The following is a 21,448-nucleotide window of genomic DNA, read 5'->3' on the forward strand; positions in this document are numbered from 1 at the left end:
TAGAGAGAGGAAGCCAAATGACATTGCCACCTTCACCAGCTCTGGCTGAATCCTGAACAGCACCTGGTACAAGAGACTGACTCTCCTTCCCTCTCTGACTCACTTCCTTTTCCTTCCCCACCTTATTTTTTCTCTTTCCTATCTCTCTCCTTTTTTCCTTCTGTCTAATAAGAAGGACCTGTGTTAGCCAACCAAAACTGCATATTTTGCAACGCTGCTGTAACCAGAAAGGTCAGCTAAAACAATGCCCTACACACTACAATGCTGGTACAAGTTTGCCAGGTTTCCACGTGGCTGATAAGACCATGAGCTGTGTTTTTCCAGCAGTAAGACTGCAAGTGAAAAATCAACATCAGAGACAGAAGCTGCATTTTTTATCTTTGCTAAACAAGAGGGCTTTTCCTTCTAATAACGCTCTCCAGCGAAGGGGAAAGGGAACAAGGGATGTTTAAATTGAAATCTTATTTAATAATTTGCATTTTAAATGCTTTAATGTTTTTTCCTTCTTTTTGCACCTTAATAAAAGGTGAAAAGGATTCCTTATGGCGTGTCTTCCACAGTACTAGGCAGGCTGTAGTTTCTGTATACCAAACTCAAAATCTTGTTTAAAACTCTTTAATGTTGGCAAGTGAGTGGGTTAATACCTTTGACTCTCTGGGCCCATATCATGTAAATTAACACACCATCATCCTCCTGAGAGCTGGAGCCTGCTGCCTCATCCCTAGGTCCAGTACTGACTCCCCCTTGCTTAAACACACATTCTCCCGCAACTCCACCCAAAGGTGTGAGCCTTCAAGTTTTACAGTTTAACTCTCTCAGAAGGCACAAGGACACTGTAAAGCACAGAAACATGGACACTGACATTTAGCGCAGATTCTAGCACCACTGCTCTTTTATTCAACAGATAAAGCGCAAGAGACTGTTCATGTTCTGACTCCAGTCAGGCTGAAATGTATTTATCACTGCACACTTCTATTGTATCAATTAGCTAAACACCAAGTCATTGCATCTGAAATTCAAAAACAAATGTGTCCTTGGAAGAAGTCCATTTAGTTTTACTCTCTCAAGGGAAGTTCTACGAAATATTCTAGGAGAATTCTACTAAATTAGAACAGAAAACTTAAAATTTAAAACTAACTGATAGCAGCAGCCTACACAATCCCTACAGAATTTGAGAATCAAGTTGTCAAATTCCACTTGCCACCTGAAATTATAACATACACCAAAAGCTATGATGTATTATTTATATTGCTTACGCATGAGCTAGGATACATAGCTCTATTCCATTTTCTTCAGAAAATATTTAAACAATGTAGATAATTAAAAATTACCATAATCTAAGATTTTCTTTGAAAATGCAAATACAAATCCTGATAAATACCTTTCCCTGCGATATCAGAATTCCCCGTAAAGTATCAAACCCAATAGAGGGTCCCTGGCCAGTTTCATCAAGGCGTCCTTCGAGATCAAACATGGGAATGCAAGGACAAAATAGTTCAGAGATGTGATGCAGTAACAACAATCTGTTTCTCAATGCAATTATTGGTATTTCCTGTAGATGGTTGTACTCCATAGGAACCTATGATGGAACAATCATATTGTTAAGATTGAACACATTTAGTTACTGTATGTGCATGGAACAATTTACAAATTAATAATTTATTAAGTAAAGGAAATACAAGAAGATTTTGGTTTTAAGAAATTAAGATATTTGCTTTTTTGGACTGTCAGCACTAAAGACGGCATAAGTTCACTTGTATATAAAACATTTTTCTAGCGTCACTAAGCTGAAAACATTTAAAAAGGGTTATATGTGGCATTGGAATGTGGAAGTGGGAATTATTTTTATCACTTCAGATTTTAGAAGTCCTCCTATAGGGGACTCTTATCTGTACTTTTGATCCAGTCTATTGTACATGATGGGCAAGAGCAGCAATAGAGTGACAACATTATAGCAGTGGAAGAAAAAGTGAAGGAAAATATTCAAAAAGGGGTCTTTCAAACCCAAAGGGAGCAGTGAAAGATCCACTAAAACAAACGGGAAAGTCATCAAACTTTCATAGCATTAGTTGAAAGCTGCACTTGAATTTCTTTCGACTTTCAAACTAAATTAACAATGGTCCTTGATTGGCAGCTAAAAGACAAAAGATATTTCTGCCTAGAACGGTGGAATACCTCTATTTGAATTTGGGAAGAGGGACAGGAGCAACAGAGGGAGATCTTAACAAAAAAGCAATGAAAGCCTTAATCCAAAGCTAAAACCATGCATTTTCTTAGTTATTTAGAAAGAAAAAACAGCTCCTACAAAGTTTTAATAAGTGCATTAACTAAATTTCAATATCCAACTTTACTAAAGCAAAATCTTACTTGGGTAGGAAGCTTGCCAGCATTAGCAGGTTTACTAGTCGACCAGGCTAAAGTATGTGCTGACCCACAGGCAACTCTGTTTATTTTTTTACCCTGAAGTGCTGCAACCAACCGGGGTCTTTGAATAGCATTAGTTGTCCCATCTCCAAGCTGCCCTTCATCATTATCTCCCCACGTGTACACTTCACCTAAACCAACACAAACATGTTTACTTCCCTCAGAGAGAAGAATGAAAATAAAATTTACTTCTTCTGAAACTCTCTGGGGCAGGGACCATCTTTTTGTTGTCTGTATACCAGATAGCACAATAGTCATGCTCCATGACTAGGGCTCCTAGCCACTACAAACAAAAATTATTTGTTATCTCCATGAAGGAAACACCCAGAATTACTAATCAATCAGAACTGAGACCCCATTATGCTAGCTGCAGTACAAACATATATAAAGACATGTCCACTGCCCAGTTTACACACTCATTTAAGAGGACATAAAACAAGTATCTAAAACACAAGGAGGAAATTGGGAAGCAGGACAAGAATTACAGCGATAGAAAACACTACTTGCTGTCTATATTTGATAGTTCCATGGCAAACCAGACTGATTAAATTAAAGGAAAGCTTAGCCACCATGCATGCCTACTTCGTAACACTTCACTAGCATTTTTGTGAACTTGCTAATTAAATGCAGAAACAATTCTACTGGAAGGAACATTTAATCATTCAAACACACTAAAATGAACGTAAGCTGCTCTGTAAGACACGACTGTTTGCTTCCATACTTCATTTACCAAGTTAAACATCTCAGCAAGCTCAAGAGACTTCCTATGTAACAAAAAAGCTTAGTGCACTCATTTAAAGCTCAACAAATTTGTAATTACTGTTAAAGCTATATGGTTTTCTTTAGAGCATCTCAAATATTTTATGAAACTTAACTCTTATTTCTTTCAAGCTAAGTGACTGAAAACCTTAAAATTGTGTGCATGCCCTTTTAAGATCACCAACACAAATCAAAATTTGTTGCTTGGGAAGTATGCAAATATGTCAGAGCACAAAAGGAGGCAGGTTCTGACCCATTAAAAATGTTGATCCATCAGATTTCAGATTTTTTTAAAATGTTTCATTTTTCAAAATAAAGTTTATTAAGAACGAGTAAAATATTTGTTCTCTATACCGTCTTCAGTGCAGCAAACACAATGCAAAGAGCCAGTAGCTATTGCGATGACTTTCTTTCCTTGCAGCCCTTGTACTTGTCGAGGTCTTCTCACATGGTCATCAGATCCATGGCCCAATCGATGATAATCTCCTTTACCCCTGCATACAGATAACATAACTAGTACAAACATTTTTCCCAACCTCACAGTTATAAAAGTACTTTTTCAGATTTGTACGATATAACTCCATAAAAATCATAATACTTTGTCTTCAAGTAGACAGGACTTTAAAAGCTGACCTGTTGTTAGTAGATTGGGGACCAAAAATCAATTTGTACTCAGTCACCATTATACCAGAAACTAGTGTTTTAGGCTGAGATTTACACATATAGGCCAAATGTGAAATCATCATCATGAACACTTCTTTCCATATAGACCAATAACCATACTTATACTGACAGGTTTCAGAGTAGCAGCCATGTTAGTCTGTATCCGCAAAAAGAACAGGAGTACTTGTGGCACCTTAGAGACTAGCTAGTTTATTAGAGCATAAGCTTTCGTGAGCTACAGTTTATTTCATCGGATGCATAGAATGGAACATATAGTTACACACACACACACACACACACAGAGATAAGTTGGAGATTACCATACAAACTGTGAGAGGCTAATTAGTTAAGATGACCCACAAAAGTTTTTTTTCCTCCTGCTGATAATAGCTCATCTTAACTAACTAATTAGCCTCTCACAGTTTGTATGGTAACCTCCAACTTATCTGTATGTATTATATCTTACTATATGTTCCATTCTATGCATCCGATGAAGTGAACTGTAGCTCACGAAAGCTTACGAAAGCTTATGCTCTAATAAATTTGTTAGTCTCTAAGGTGCCACAAGTACTCCTGTTCTTTTTGCAAATTTATATTAAGTATTTAGCATACAACCTAGGACTTCGCCTCCAAATATGTCAAATGAGAGGCAGTGAGGGAAATCCTCATATCATCCTTTGTTCCTATCGTATTGATGTGGTTTTGCTGACACAGTCACAGATGTTTATTCTCTTTTGTATACCGTATATAAATATGTAATATACATAACCAATTAGACACCTCCATAACATACACAAACTGCCATATAACTCTGACCAACTCTCCTCCATTCTATCCACTAACACATTATTTCAGTGCTAACATTTCAACACCTTGAGCAAGTTTCAAATGGTCATTTTTAACGGAGATGGAGGGAAATGTCAGACTGACAATAGTTTTTCTTCTTACCACACCTCCCCAAGTTTGGTATCAAGGATTACAAATGTTCAATCCTGGACCAATGGCAAATACAAGATCCAGTAATTTATGACCCATCAAGTCTACAAACTGACTTTATATATTTTGAAAGTCAGGAATCTCCTTTCCAATAATACAAGACTTCTTTTTACTTTGACAGCTCAAAAAAAATATATGAAACTTAAAACTTGAAGGAAGATTCCAAACTATGAAGATTCAAACAATGAACTAAAAATGCCGAATTAATTATGAAATGCAAACCCCCTTGACCACATTTTGGGTCACTTTTTAACAAATGTCTAATGCTATCATTTTTAATTTCCCCCATATACTCCCAATCTATTTGACCCTTAGGGGCACGTTTTTACTAATCTGTTAGGAATTTCTGCACTGAAGTCTCCAGTGGACATTGCCTGGAATGTATATGCTGTGGTTAGGTTTTTCAAGGCAAGACATTCATGCCTTTCACTCAAACAGGAATGCAATAAGATCATCAAAGAGAACCTATTCCTTGAGAGAGGGGAAGATGATGCATTTCATGGAACTGAAGGAACTTAAGAATCTATGAGGTTGTAAGGAATATCCACAGTTGCCAAGTCATCTTATCAAGTGCATAGAGTGTAATAATGTTCAGATGCATAGTATATTAAGGGCTGTAATTAAGAGGACTGCGATCAATTGTTCTCCATGTCTACTGAAGACAGGACAAAAAAATAACAGGCTTAATCTGCAGAAAAGGAGATTTAGGTTAGATAATAGGAATTATGTAATTATAATGGTAGTTAAGCTCTGATATAGGCTTCCAAGGAGGATTGTGGAATCCCTATCATTGGAGATTTTTAAGCAACTGTCAAGGTTTACTTGGGTCCTGCCTTAGTACTCAGGTAGGACTTGGCTTCTCGAGGTCCCTTCCAGCCCTATATTTCTACGATTCTGTGTGTGCAAGTTTTTGTATAAAATAAACTATCACCACAGATATCCTTCATGAATGTAATTCAAATCACTTCTGTGTAGACATTCAGCCACTTTGAAGTGTAACTTAATAAGCACTTGACTGTAAAACCAAATTTGAATATTTTAAGGCATTTTAACCAACATGATTGCAGACATATCCAGAAAATGTACAAAGAGACAAGAGTAGGAAGGAAGATGAGGAAGAGGTGGGTGACTGTCACTCCAAATTTCAGAATCCTATTGCTAATTATCTATATTTATTTATTTATTATAGCAGAGTCAGAGGAGGAAGCAACAAAGATAAGCAAGGGTGAGATGAGTACAAAGAAGCTACTATAAAGGAAGGAAGAACCTAAGTGGGAGAATATAGGCAAGCATTAATTATGCGTGTCGTAGGCTAAGTTATAATTTAACTTAAGAATGGATATTTATTAGGGCTGTCAAGTGATTAAAAAAATTAATCGTGATTAATTGCACAATTAAAAAAATTAATCGTGATTAATCACGCTGTTAAACAATAATAGAATATCATTTATTTAAATATTTGTTGATGTTTTCTACATTTTCAAATATATTGATTTCAATTACAACACAGAACACAAAGTGTACAGTGCTCACTTTATATTTATTTTTTATTACAAATATTTGCACTATAAGGAACACAAAATAGTATTTTTCAATTCACCTAATACAAGTACTGTAGTGCAATCTCTATCATGAAAGTTGAACTTACAAATGCAGAATTATGTACACAAAAAGCCTGCATTCAAAAATAAAATAATGTAAAACTTTAGAGCCTGCAAGTCCACTCAGTTCTACTTCTTGCTCAGCCAACTGCTTAGACAAACAAGTTTGTTTACATTTGCAAAGATAATGCAGAAGTAAGAACAGGCGTTTGCATGGCACTGTTGTAGCTGGCGTTGCCAGATCCGCTTAACATTCATATGTCCCTTCATGCATCAACTACCATTCCAGAGGACGTGTGTCCATGCTGATGATGGGTTCTGCTCGATAATGGTCCAAAGCAGTGCGGACTGATGCATGTTCATTTTCATCATCTGAGTCAGATGCCACCAGCAGAAGGTTGAGTTTCTTTTTTGGTGGTTTGGGTTCTGTAATTTTCACATCAGAGCTTTTTTAAGACTTCTGAAAGCATGCTCCACACCTCATCCCCTCTCAAATTTTGGAAGGCACTTCAGATTCTTAAATCTTGGGTCAAGTGCTGTACCTATCTTTAGAAATCTCACATTGGTACCTTCTTTGCGTTTTGTCAAATCTGCAGTGAAAGTGTTCTTAAAACAAACATGCGTGGGTCATCATCTGAGACTGGTATAACATGAAATATATGGCAGAATACAGGTAAAACAGAGCAGGAGACGTACAATTCTTCCCCAAAGAGTTCAGTCACAAATTTAATAAATGCATTATTTTTTTAACGAGAGTCATCAGCATGGAAGCCTGTCCTATGGAACGATGGACAAAGCATGAAGAAGCATATGAATCTTTAGCGCACCAGACATGTAAATATCTTGTGACACCAACTACATCAGTGCCATCCGAACGCCTGTTCTCACTTTCAGGTGACACTGTACTTAAGAAGTGGGCAGCATTATCTCCCATAAATGTAAACAAACTTGTTTCTCTTAGCGATTCGCTGAACAAGAAGTAGGACTGAGTAAACTTGCAGGCATTAAAGTTGTACATTGTTTTGTTTCTGAATGAAGTTATGTAACAAAAAAAATCTACATATTTGTAAGTTGCACTTTCACGATAAAGAGATTGCACTACAATACTTGTATGAGGTGAACTGAAAAATACTATTTTTTGTTTATCATTTTTACAGTGCAAATATTTGTAAGCACTGTACACTTTTTATTCTGTACACTTTGTATTCTGTGTTGTAACTGAAATCGATATATTCAAAAATGTAGAAAAACATTAAAAAATATTTAATAAATTTCAATTGGTGTTCTCTTGTTTAACAGTGTGATTAATCGCGATTAATTTTTTTGAGTTAATTGCGATTAAATCAACAGCCCTAGTATTTATTGCAAATTCAAAACACATACCAGGTATATACTGCTCCCGACTTGGTAAGAGCCACAGAGAATTGTGATCCACATTCCACTTTAACCACTCCAAGGCCTGTGAGAGAATCAATCTGGGAAAACACGATTAAATGCAACTAGATTGACTGAGACAAGGTGGGTGAGGTAATATCTGTAATGAACCAACTTCTGTTGGCAGAGGAGACTGGCTTTCAAGCTCCACAAGGCTCTTCTTCAGGTGTGGACAAAGAAATCTGTGTCTCACATCTAAATACAATGTGGGACAGATTGATAACTGATTGACAGCCTGTTTGCAGTATTGTATGTGCACCCTTAACTGAAATCAATGTATATGCTGTTCACAAGTCATATTTGCAAAAACTTTTCACTCCTTCCAGTTTTTAAGCTTTGTATAAAATTAGAGTTAAACCTTCATTTTTTTTAATTTTTATTTTTATTTATTTTTTTAAAGCCAAGATCAGGGCAATGGGTAAAATTTTACATTGAGCATGCTCAATCTTCTCCTCTCCTCAGTCTAGGGGATAAGGATATTTAACATATGAATAACAGCACTACTACTATATAGCAATATTATTCATGCTATCAGACATTTGTACAGTCTTCAACTCTTAATTTAAGAGGTTCCAAGTCAACTATGCATTCACATGTAGCAAGTTACAATAAAATGGGATGTTGAGCTTAATCAATTTTTAGTCCCTTTTTGGAGCTGGAATCACCCCATTTACTGGTACCATATCTTTGAATTTCTATATACCTGTGGAGATGTGTCAGGAGATTCTACTGGTTTGAGAGATTCTCTAAACTTAAAATTAGGAATACCACAGGAAGCAACAATATTGCCAAAAGAGAAAGCAAACTAAGGGCAACCCTTGTAACTCAGACATACAAGCACAAGGCTATATTACTAGTCAGTGTGCCTAACTGAGCTGTCTCAGTGGTAACCACCAGGAAAACCTTTATCTCCCAAGACAAGGGGAATCTTCTACAAATTGGTAACTCACTTTTCATTACTCTTCTCTAAAATGAGTGTGTTTAAACGGACGTAAATATAAATACCTTCATTGGTACTTTACAGCCATCACTGCCCCCTCTCCCAAGTTTTCCATAATCTCCATCACCCCATGACCAGACAGTATCATCATCGGTCAGGCACAACGTCTGCGCATCTCCACTACCACAGGCTATATCAATCACACGATAGCCCTGCAATGCTTCCACCTGAAAGACCGTCACCATTTTTTGTTTACAATAAGAAGTCTCAACTTTTTAATTTCAAACAGTAAGTCAAATAAAAACAGTCAACTTGCAGGAACTCTATTAAGAATTGAGGGTGTGATTACACCTCAGGACCACATCAATGAGTGAAGTCACTGACAGTCAAGAAAAGTTTAGTATTTTCAACCCAACAAAAAGATAACTAACAATGTACCGTACATATTTTAAATACTTGGGTTATTCCTTTTATTTTACTCAAGTAAATTCTCACTATAGTTAACAAAAAATCAGAAAAAACAGCTGCTGATATATTTAAGGTAAACAAGGAATAGGTTTTATGAACTTCAATTTCTGGTTTCTGACTTTTATTGTGTATTACATAAACTGAATAAAAATGCACGTTTGCAAATAGCTATTTGCTGGTTTATAATATTCAAGCATCTAAACAATAGTATGAAACTAGTCAACATTGTATTTTCTGAAATGCTCACCTTCATATTGTAACAGTCGAGTACAGATGATAAATTAAATTGCCAGTTCAAGTGCCAAGTAATCTTGTAGGAGAACCAACAATCTTCATTGTGATTATGAAAATTATGAAAGGCTAGTTACCATGAGATTGTGAAGTCTGAATTCTGGCTAGCCTACTAATCAGGATATCTAACTTTCTTGGATTTTTTTATTCCAAATTGCAAATAAAAAACAGTTACTTTCTCGTAACTGTTGATCTTCGAGATGTGGTGTTCATGTCCATTCCACATTAGGTGTGCGCATGCCACATGCACGAGCATTGGAAACTTTTTCCCTTAGCGGCTTCTGTCAGGCCGGCGGGGCCCCCCGAGTGGCGCCACTGTGCCGTGCATATATACCCCTGCCGGCCCGACCACCTCCAGTTCCTTCTTGCCATTGACTCCAACAGAGGGGTAGGAGGGTGGGTGGTGGAATGGACGTGAACACCACATCTTCAAAGAAAAACAGTTACGAGAAAGTAAGTAACCGTTTTTTCTTCGAGTGCTTTTTCACATCTATTACACATTAGGTGAATCACAAGCTTACCTCTGGAGGAGGGTAGGAGTCATGGAACAACTGCTCAGAGGACTGCTCTGCCAACCCCCGTGTCCTCTCTGGCCTGCTGGTTGACTGCGTAGCAGGTTGTGAAGGTGTGCACCGAGGACCAGGTGGCTGCTCTGCAGATCTCCTGGATCGGGACCTGTCCCAGGAAAGCCATGGAAGTCACTTGCACCCTGGTCAAGTGGGTCGTGACCGCTGTGGCCGGAACACCTGCGAGCTCATAGCACGTCCGGATGCAGCTTGTAATCCATGACAAAATCCGCTGCGCCGACAGTGGGAGGCCTTTCATTCTCTCGGCTACAGTCACAAACAGCTGCGCAGATTTGCGAAAGGGCTTGGTACGCTCCAAATAGAACGCCAGCGCTTGACGCACATCCAGGGTGTGCAAGCTGCAGTGACTCGGGTCCACATGGGGTTTCGAGAAGAACAATGGCAGACAAATGTCCTGGCCCAAATGGAATTGGGAGACCACCTTAGGGAGGAACTTGGGGTGCGGCCGGAGCTGCACCTTGTCCTTGTGAAATACTGTATACGGTGGCTCAGAGGTGAGGGCCCTCAGTTCGGACACCCTTCTGGCCGAGGTAATGGCAACCAGAAATGCCACCTTCCAGGAAAGGTGGAGGAGAGAACAGGAAGCAAAAGGGCTCAAAAGGGGGTCCCATGATTTTAGAGAGGACCAGGTTAAGGTTCCATGGAGGGACTGGGGGGCGGGAGTATGGAAATACCCTCTCCAACCCTTTAAGGAGCCGTCCCACCAGTGGGTGGGAAAACACTGAGCCCCCCGAGAACCCCGGATGGAAGGCGGAGATGGCTGCCAGGTGCACTCTGAGTGAGGACGGGGTAGCCCTTACTGCTTGAGGTGCAGGAGGTACTCCAGGATGGCCTGCACCGGGGCCTGGCACGGCCGCACCTGTTGGGGTTCACACCAACATGAGAACCTTTTCCTCTTGGCCACATAGGTCGCCCTGGTAGAGAGCTTTCTGATTCCAAGCAGAATCTGCTGAACGGGAAGGGAGCACTGGCTCTCTAGGGCGTTTAGCCACAGAGCCTCCACGCCCTCAGGTGCAGTGACTGTAGGTCGGGGTGGAGAAGCCACCCGCCGTCCTGCTTAATGAGGTCCCGGTGTAGGGACAGGACCACTGGGGCCACCACCGACAGCTCTAGGAGCCATGTGTACCAGTGCTGGCAGGCCCAGGCTGGGCGAGGATCACCACCACCCTGTCCCTTTACACATTGAGTAGGACCTTGTGTACCAAGGGGAGCGGGCGGAAGGCATACATCAAGCCCTCTCTCCACAGGATCACAAACGTGTCTGCGAGCGAGCGCAGGCTGCGGCCCTGGAACAAGCAGAACCACGGGGACTGGGCGTTGGCCCTGGTGGCAAACAGGTCTACCCCGGGAAACCCCCACCTGCGGAAGAGCGAAAGCACGACGTCTGCCCTGAGCATCCACACGTGCATGTGGTATGACCTGCTGAGAGAGTCCGCCAGCTCGTTTCGTACCCCCGGGAGATAGGAAGCCTCGAGGTGAATTGCACAGGCTATGCAAAGGTCCCAGAGGAGGAGAGCCTCGCGATAGAGTGGCGAGGAACGAGCCCACCCTGTTTGTTTATATAAAACATGGCAGTAGTGTTGTCTGTCAGAACTGTCATGCTGTGATCACTCAGAGTGGCGTGAAAGGTCTGGCAGGTGAGATGAACCGCCCTGAGCTCCTTCACATTGTTATGGAGCAACCGCTCTGCTCCGGACCACAACCTCTGCGTCATGAGGTCCCCCAGGTGAGCCCCCCAACCATGGTCTGACGCGTCCATCACCAGCGTCAAGTCCGGTTGTGGGGCGGCAAAGGGGATGCCTTCGCAAACCACAGGCTGGGACTGCCACCACAGCAGGGAGTCCAGCATGTCCCTTGGGGCTGTCACTACCAATTCCAGGGGGTCCCTGCCTGGGAGGTACACCCAAGCGAGCCACGCCTGCAGAGTTCTGAGTCTCAGTCTGGCATGCCTGACCACGTGCGTGCATGCTACCATGTGGCCCAACAGCCGCAGGCAGCACCTGGCCGTTGTCATTGGAAACCGGAGCAGGGAGGCAACCGCTTGCTGGATAGCTCAGAAGCGGGATACTGGAAGGCTTGCCCTGGCCTGCACCGCATCCAGGACCGCCCACAGGAATTCCACTTTCTGAGTGGGTACGAGCGTGGACCTGTGGACGTTGACCAGGAGCCCCAGCTCGCAGAACAATCTCAGGGCCACATCCACATTGCCCCGCACTTACGCCTCGGATTGGCCCGCCAGAGGACAGTCGTCGAGGTACGGGTACACTCGGATTCTCTGCCTCCGTAAGAAGGCTGCCACCACGGCTATGCACTTCGTGAACACCCGTGGGGCCGCGGCTAGACCGAACGGGAGAACCACAAACTGGTAATGTTCTTGGCCCACGGTGAAACGTAGGAACCGCTGATGTGCTGGATGGATGGCGACATGAAAGTACATGTCCTTCATGTCCAAGGCAGCGTACCAGTCCCCCGAATCCAGGGAAGGGATTATGGTGCCCAGAGAAACCATGCAGAACCAGGCCTTGACCTGGAACTTGTTGAGCCCTCGCAGGTCTAGGATGGGGTGAAGGCCCCCTTTGGCCTTGGGGATGAGGAAGTACTGGGAGTAGAACCCCTCCTGCCTTAGGCTGTGCGGCACCGCCTCTACCACCCCCGCCTCTAGCAGCGAGCGGACTTCCTTCTTTAGGAGATGCTCATTAGAGGGGACCCTGAAGAGGGATGGGGAAGGGGGCTGGGAGGGGGGCGAACGGTAGCGAGTACCCGTTCCGCACCGTGCGTAAGACCCAATGGTGGACCACACACAAAAGAAACAGGACATGCGGTTCAGGAAACAAAGGGAAGGATCCGGTGACTGGTCTGGTACGCTGTCCTCGAGCGCACCTTCAGAAGCCTGGCTTAGTGCCCGGCTGGGGTTTGTGCTGGCCTTGGTTCTGGCCCGGCACATTACTGTTACTGTTGTTGTTGTTGTGCCGTCGCCCTTTATCCCTGCCTCGCCTACGGTAAGGCTCATGCCTATGGCGAGGCTGGTACTGGTGTTGAGGAGGAGGCTGCAGCTTAAAGGGCTTCCCCTGGGTCGCTGGGATGTGCATACCCAGCGACTTGAGTGTAGCTCGCGAGTCCTTAAGACTGGGCAGCCTCATGCCTGTCTGGTCCGAGAAGAGCCTGGACCCTTCGAAGGGGAGGTCCTGGAGTGTATTCAGGACCTCAGGCAGCAGGCCTGACTCCTGGAGCCACGCCGAGCACCTCATGACCACCCCGACGCAATCGTTCTAGCCGCCACGTCTGCCGAATCCAGGGAGGCCTGGAGAGAAGTCTTGGCTACTGCCTTGCCCTCGTCCTCCAGGGCCGTGAACTCCTGTTGGGAACCTTGCGGGAGGTTGTCCTTAACTTCCCCACCACCGTCCAGGAATTGAAATTGTGCCTGTTGAGGATGGCCTGCTGGTTCACAATCCTCAGCTGAAGGCCCCTAGATGAGTACACCTTTCTGCCAAAAAGGTCCAGGCGTTTCACCTCCTTGGCCTTAGGGGCCGGGACCTGCTGTCCATGGTGCTCCCCTTCGTTTACGGCTGAGAACACTATGGAGCATGGACTTGGGTGGCAGAACAGGAACTCATAGCCCTTTGCCACATCTAAGTATTTACGCTCCACTCCTTTGGCCATTGGAGGGTGGAGGCCGGGGTCTGCCATATAGTCTTATAGTTGGACTGAATGGTCTTAATGAGTGGGAGCGCTATTCTGGATGGACCTTTGGGGCTCAAAATGTCCACCATGGGGTCCTCCTGCTCAACCGTCTCCTCGGCGTGCAACCCCAAGTTCTGGGCGACCCTGCCAGCAACTCCTGGTGGGCTCTACGATCTATCAGTGGAGGGCCAGACACCTCTGTACCCGCCACCGCCTCATCTTGGGATGACGAGGAAGTTAGTTGCTGCTTGACCCTCTCTGGTTGGTCCTTCTGCTCCCCTTCTCCCATGGGAGGGGCCTCCGGCTCGGGCCGGGGCAGGAGTCCATGGGACAACACCAGACTCGGTGCCAGTCTCTCCGGTTTATTCTGGGGGGATTCTGGAGGCATGGACACTGTAGCCTTCGGCACCGTCTGACATCAGTGCAGGGACCGGGACCGCTGCACCAAGTAACTTGCCCTGGACGGGGCCCCATGGTGCTCCTGGTAGGCCCAGTGGGTCCAGAAGGGCCAATGGCCTGGCGGCCCCCATTGCGGTTGCCAGCCCACCTGAGGGTCCCTGCTGTCCGGGGCCCAGTGCGGGTAGCTATAGCGGCCGGAGTCGGCGCTGGACGGGGGCAATGCTGATCGCGAAGGCCATGGCGGTGCCAACGATCTGCGCCGGCGGGAGAATGAGCGGCTCCTGAGTGGGAGCGGTACCGGGATCGGTGCCATCGTTCCCTGGACCGGGACCGTCTGCGGGAGTCCTCTGGCGAGGGCCGTCTCAACTCCTCCCGGTGCCGGTCTCTCGCTGGTGCTGGAGAGCGGTGTGCCCTTCCCGGTACTTCCTCGTGCTGACCCACTCCCAGTGCCGCGACCTCCTTCTGGGCCGCTGGCAACTGAGAGTCCGTGGAGTCAGAGCTCGTCCAGGACCAACTCCGGGAGCGGTGCCGGGACAGTGTCCTTGAGTGGCACACCACTGCCGGCTTACCCCTCGACAGCACCTAAGGCATGGGTGCCGGAGGGTTCTCACCACACGGGAGGGGGCTCGCCGCCGACAGCTCGATGAGGTGCTTTGCAGCCTCAAAGGTGCCAGGTGTGGAGGGCTGATCCGTTATGCCCTTGAGCCCATAGTCCACACTGAGCTCACTTAGGTCTGGGCTCCGTGGGGCTTGTGCTGCCAGGACCGCCGGTGTCGGCGCCGTTACCACGGTCTTCCTGCTCTTATCAGCGCTCAGGGCCTTGGGAGGCACCGGCCTCTTGTGTGGGGAACGATCGTGCCTTCCTTTCGGCTGCGCCGGGGGCCGCACCAAGGAGGACGAGAGGTGCTGGGGCCGAGTCTGGTGCTCTGGGGCCGACAGTTTATAGTGCTTAGCCAGTACCGGGTCTCTCGACAGCTCCGGAGCACTACACACCAAGGATGCCTGAGCAGACATCGGGCGCTCCGGGCCTGGAGGCTGCAATGCAGCCACCAACAGCTGCTTTAAACGAAAGTCTCTTTCTTTCCTTGTTCTTGGCTTAAACGCCTTGCAAATCCTACACCATTTAGTTTGATGTCAATTCCCCAGGCAATGTACACATGAGTCGTGGGGGTCACGAACTAGCATAGGTTGGCAGAACGTGGCGCAAACCTTGAAGCCGTGGGCCTGCGGCATGCCCCGCGGCGGCTGCTGGAAGCCTCCAAGCACCTAATCACTTAAGTGTCCACAATAAAGGTAGGTTAACTAACTGATAACAGCTACTCTGAAGGCTAAGGGACTGCTCTACTACAAGAGAGAGGTTGTTCCAAAGCCGTCACGGATGGTAAGAAGGAACTGGAGGGGGTCAGGCCGGGAGGGGTATATATGCACGGCACAGTTGCTCCACTCAGGGGGCCCCGCCGGCCCAACGGGAGCCGCTGAGGGGGAAAGTTTCCAACGCTCGTGCACGCGGCGTGCACACACCTAATGTGGCATGGATGTGAACAAGCACTATTATGACTATTTACTTTAGAAACTCCTCTACCAAAATTATAACCGTTAACAATACTGGTTAACAAAAACATTTTTCTCTTAACAGTATCTCAGTATTGGATTCCCAGAATTAAGTACACAATTCTACAACCAAAAAAACCAGTTGCAATTGTTCTTATTGCTGATCACTGCATTGACATTTTTTTCAAACCGGAAGCGAGGCGGGAAGGGAAGGGAAGAGAAGGGAGTAGCGTGCGTAAGACAGAGGGGGATGCCTGCCCATTTTCAGAAAGAATAGGGAAGCACTGGTAGGACTTACAGCAGAGGAGCTATTGGTGAGGAGGCAACATATTTTATTGACTGGAGTAAGGGACAGAGCCTACTTGGATGGCTGAATTTTGTTCACGCGATCAGAAATTATTTCCATTTCTTGTATGGGAGGTCAATTTTTTTTTTAAGCAGTGTATGTGGATGAGTTCCAATGGCTCCAGTCCTTATTATGGGCATCAGCTGCTGCTGCATGCTTAGCATTTATTTGTTCCTCTGCTGCAATGCAGCTCCTTTACCAGTGCTTGCTGGCAAAGTTCTGTAGTTGCATTTTATTTAACGCATTCCTCTCTCTTAAAATAGAATGGTAAGTTCATTCTCATTTTCTCTAAACATTTCTACCTTTATTCTTTATATGCAAAAATTTAAAAAAGCAAAATATTTAGAACAGACAGTCAAACTGCAGGTCATTAATTCCAATATCATCATCTCACCAGTTTGGGTTTTAGCTGATCCTCACTATCTCCATGCCCAAGGCGTCCGTATCTCCCTTTTCCCCATGTGTAAAGATCCCCTGCTGCAGTAATACATGCACTGTGTGCTCCACCAGCAGCGATGTCAACTACTTCTATCCCTCGCAAAGACTCAATTACACGAGGACGATCACAGGGACTGAAACATAATAGTTTAAGCAGACAAAAAAAAGAATAAAATGCTCTGATTAAGTAATATACCTAACTAGCAACTCTCTCAGGAATCCTTTTGCTCATTTTGAAATATTACTTGTTTCTTGTCATTTTCCTAAAGAAAATAAGTATGAAAAAAATCATTCAGAATAAACCTATTCGTATAGGTTCACACAGGCTAGAAGCATTTACTAACGTATTTTATCAATGAGTTTCCATGTGCATAATTAAGGCTAAGATTTTGTATTTTTAATAAAAGTCATGGGCAAAAATGAAAAATTCACAGAAGCCCATGACCTGTCCTTGACTTTTACTAAAAATATCCATGACAAAATGGGGAACCTGAGCAGCCGTGGGTGGCCTGGGAGGTCCAGGGACCCCAACCACCTGTGCGGGTTTGGAGCTGCAGGGTCCCCCTCCACTAGCAGCTCAGAGCTCCGGGGGTCCCCCTTTCCTCCCGTGGAGGCAGAGAGCGGTGGGGGTCCCCTGCCACCTGCAGAAGTAAAGAGCAATGGGGGTTCCCTACTGTCCCTCCCTTCCTTTGTAGGCAGCAGGGGCCCTGCAGCCTGCACTGGCTGAAGTCACAGAGGTCTTTGGAAGTCACGGATTCCGTGACTTCCGTGACCTCTGTGACTAAATCGCAGCTTTATGCATAATTGTGGATCATAAGCATATAGTCACTTACTGTGCAAGCATTCTGTTAACATTTTCATTTTGATTGTGAAGTATCACTTGAACACCTCAAAACTGTTCAGACTCCTTTGTGTCATTTCAGCTAATTTGTCCTACTACAACTTACCAGATAAAACCAATACAGTAGTAATGGCTTAATTAAAACAAAGGAGTCAAAACATTGATTCATTTTTGGAGATAAATGTTCACTAAAAATACAATTTAACATATTGCGATGAAATTGCTAGTGTAAAATTGCTAGTGTAAAATGTACTACTATCCCTACTAGATGGAATCAGAACTGCCATACTCTGTCATAATCCCTGTGCCTCTACCAGAGAATGGAGTTTCTCGTTCAGCTCAAGCAGTATGGGGCTTGTGCCTTTGGAGCAAGAGAAACTTAAATTTTAATCCCTGTAGTGCCATGCAGTTCCAAATAGCCAGAACGTGCAACCCACTGAGGTAGCCATGGATTTGTTACAATACAATATATAGCCAACAACAAAAATCAAAGTCTGACTACTTTTTTTTCCCCCTAAAAATATTTTATTTAAGTATTGTACTAGCTTCTCTAGTTTCAAAAAAAGCCAATCCTTGTGTAGGTATGGAAAGCTAGGACTTTGATCTACCTATAGATTAGGAAATATTTGTACTATGCTTCAACTATATAAATCCCATTAATACATATGCATCAACATTTCAACATAAAAGGTTTTCAAAATGTTACCTTCTGTTTCCATGACCCAGTTTACCATCTTCTGCCTCACCCCAAGAATAAACTTCTCCTTCTGAAGATAGTGCCAAACAGTGCTTTCCTCCTGAGTTCACAGCAACTTTCTTTATGAACACATGCTGAATGGATTCCAGTAATGTTGGTGTGGAAACTGATTCAGTCCCTCCAATTCCAAGTCTGCCACCTGCACCATATCCAGTGGCATAAAGCTTCAATGAATGAAAAAAGTGTATTTTATATTGTTAATTTCCTGGATAGGAACATTCATTTAAACTATGTCTTACACTCAGTGCAATTAATTGTAGTATTCATTGCTTCCTTAGTGACACAAAGAACAGAAACATTCTTTGCACATCTGAATTTTCTTTCCTGGAAAGTACAGGATATATACACTTAGTGTAACTGTATATATGGCTTTGTCTTTACACTTGATATCAGCAAACTACATTAGTGCATAAGTTAAACTTCTCTTACGGGGAGAAGAAGGAACTTTCATGTGACTTAGTTTTGAGCAGCTGTTCTGAACTCAGAAGCTTTTTCCCCATGAACCATTTTGAAATGACGTTTTAGCGCAAACTCTGTAGGCTTGCTAAGCAGTACTGACACACAGGCTTTTATTGTCCAAGAGGTTAATAATAACTATGTATTCCCCCGATATTTTAAGAGTCAGTTACATGTATTTACATGGTAGAAAGTAATTTTCTAAATTACCTTAAAAATTTAGTTTACACAAACTAGGCTTAAGTAAAGAAAAAAAATTAAGACATTCTCACAACTAAATTTTCCCTGTCTGTCTCTATTTCATGAATCTGATAGAAAAGCTGGCTAGATTGTCAGGCTCAACGGGTAGTGATCAATGGCTCCTTGTCTAGTTGGCAGCCAGTATCAAGTGGAGCGCCCCAAGGGTCGGTCCTTGGGACGGTTCTGTTCAATATCTTCATTAATGATCTGGAGGATGGTGTGGATTGCACCCTCAGCAAGTTTGCAGATGACACTAAACTGGGAGGAGAAGTAGATACACTGGAGGGTAGGGATAGGATACGGAGGGCCCTAGACAAATTAGAGAATTGGGCCAAAAGAATTCTGATGAGGTTCAACAAGTGCAGAGTCCTGCACTTAAGATGGAAGAATCCCATGCACCGCTACAGACTAAGGACCGAATGGCTAGACAGTAGGTTCTGCAGAAAAGGACCTAAGGGTTACAGTGGACGAGAAGCTGGATATGAGTCAACAGTGTGCCCTTGTTGCCAAGAAGGTCAACGGCATTTTGGGATCTATAAGTAGGGGCAATGCCAGCAGAACAAGGGACGTGATCGTTCCCCTCTATTCGACATTGGTGAGGCCTCATCTGGAGTACTGTGTCCAGGTTTGGGCCCCACACTACAAGAAGGATGTGGAAAAATTGGAAAGAGTCCAGCGGAGGGCAACAAAAATGATTAGGGCACTGGAACACATGACTTATGAGGAGAGGCTGAGGGGAACTGGGATTGTTTAGTCTGCGGAAGAGAAGAATGAGGGGGGATCTGACAGCTGCTTTCAACTACCTGAAAGGGGGTTCCAAAGAGGAGGGATCTAGACTATTCTCAGTGGTAGCAGATGACAGAACGAGGAGTAATGATCTCAAGTTGCAGTGGGGGAGGTTTAGGTTGGATATTAGGAAAAACTGTTTCACTAGGAGGGTGGTGAAACACTGGAATGCGTTACCTAGGGAGGTGGTGGAATCTCCTTCCTTAGAAGTTTTTAAGGTCCGGCTTGACAAAGCCCTGGCGGGGATGATTTACTTGGGGATTGGTCCTGCTTTGAGCAGGGGATTGGACTAGATGACCTCCTAAGGTCCCTTCCAACCCTGATATTCTATGATTGGCACAGTGTGATATTGAATGTCTGTGGGGTACTATCATACAATGAACTATTAAGCCCATAGTTTCAACCTTAACTTTCAATTTCCTTGTTTTTGATTACATCACACAAATTAGATAGAAGAAAGGCTTAAATTCCTTTCCCCCATTAAGTTAAACTCTTGATCAACAATTCTACAAACATGAAGCACATCAGCATTCCCATCAAGCAGAGTAGCCATTCAAAATAATGTGAACCATTTGTTGAGAAGCAGATGTCTGTGATAAGGTGGGCATAGCCCTCTAAGCTTAGAGCTGGTAATATCTTCTGTACAGTGCAAAATGTTTCTCTAGTACAGTAGACAATTTTATTATACTAGGTGACTAGTTCACCCTGCCTGGCAGCTGTGTGGGGGTTTGTTTTGGTTTTGTTTAAATAAAAGTTTTGTAAAACTTTCCATTGAGTCAACCAATCCCACTCACTCTGGCAGGCTGACATTTGCCAGGGAAGTCTAACTTGAAGCATTATTTATTGTAACCCTTACCTTCCCATCAGCAGTCACAGCAAACAGAGTCTGTTCGCCACCAATTAATTGCACAGGTCTAAGTGTGGCAAGGGCTTCACATGGAGTTGGAACTTTCACTTTTGCCCCTTCAATACCTCCAAGCTGTCCTCTATGATTATGACCCCAACCATAAATAGTTCCACTACCTCCAGCTGAAAGGGTCCAGTCATCTGGTCTCCTGCAGTTAATTCAAAGGAAAAGTGTGGAAGATTAAAAATGGAAGCTGTGATATGCTCAGCTTTTCATTCTAACACTCAAATTTGAAATGTCACAAGACCAAAACATTACAGCAGATTAACATAATAACCTGTTCATCCACTGCACAAGCTGTTCATCTTGCTCTCTCTTAAAGGCATCATGGCTCTCATGGAGAACATCCATATTCTCATTATCTGCCATTAATTCTCGGATTTTCTTTGCCACCTGCAATGTTATATTGGATTAGAAACCACTACTTAAAATACCGGTTACTCTTACTTAACACTTGGCATAAGTGTGTTTAAATCTCACCTATTTTCTTCCTCAGATTTAAGTATATTGTTAATACAGAGCTTCATAATTAATTTCTTTTAGCACACCCACATGTTCTGCTACCCTATATGAAAATACTTCTGCAGTACCTCATCAAGGAAAAGGCGAGGCAATGAAGTTCTCTTATCAAGAGCAACTGCCACCCTGGAGGCCATACAGTATCTTCTGAACCAAGCCCATTTGTGTGTCTCTGCACAGCAAGGAAGAGTGTCCAATTCTAGATCACAAGCAAGCGCTACGAGCACCTGCAAAAACAAAAAATGTTCTGAAGCTATCTTGCATTTTGGGTGCAACAGAGGTGTGATTTAGTTCAGTGACACTAAGCTCCAGTTGAAAATAAGCATGAATTCAGTGGACCCTTTACTAGATGCTCCTGATGTAG

The 21,448-nt window shown here is 43.9% G+C and overlaps 1 protein-coding gene across 5 annotated transcripts in view; it reads right to left on the reverse strand.

The window, feature by feature from the left end:
• The window catches only part of HERC2 (HECT and RLD domain containing E3 ubiquitin protein ligase 2), a 206,705-nt gene that overhangs the window by 17,210 nt on the left and 168,047 nt on the right, over positions 1–21,448 (reverse strand). For all 5 annotated transcript variants that reach the window (XM_043537697.1, XM_037898783.2, XM_037898775.2 and 2 more), the window contains exons 76-85: positions 21,156–21,311; positions 20,843–20,958; positions 20,515–20,713; positions 18,126–18,340; positions 16,535–16,712; positions 8,883–9,044; positions 7,827–7,918; positions 3,538–3,677; positions 2,368–2,555; positions 1,382–1,579 (exon numbers count right to left, since the gene is read on the reverse strand). In XM_043537697.1, the coding sequence (XP_043393632.1) occupies positions 1,382–1,579; positions 2,368–2,555; positions 3,538–3,677; positions 7,827–7,918; positions 8,883–9,044; positions 16,535–16,712; positions 18,126–18,340; positions 20,515–20,713; positions 20,843–20,958; positions 21,156–21,311 (1,644 nt within the window). The remainder of the gene's footprint in view (positions 1–1,381; positions 1,580–2,367; positions 2,556–3,537; positions 3,678–7,826; positions 7,919–8,882; positions 9,045–16,534; positions 16,713–18,125; positions 18,341–20,514; positions 20,714–20,842; positions 20,959–21,155; positions 21,312–21,448) is intronic.

The sequence above is a fragment of the Chelonia mydas genome, chromosome 1, assembly GCF_015237465.2.
Source record: "Chelonia mydas isolate rCheMyd1 chromosome 1, rCheMyd1.pri.v2, whole genome shotgun sequence".
In the NCBI taxonomy this organism is placed as follows: domain Eukaryota; kingdom Metazoa; phylum Chordata; order Testudines; family Cheloniidae; genus Chelonia; species Chelonia mydas.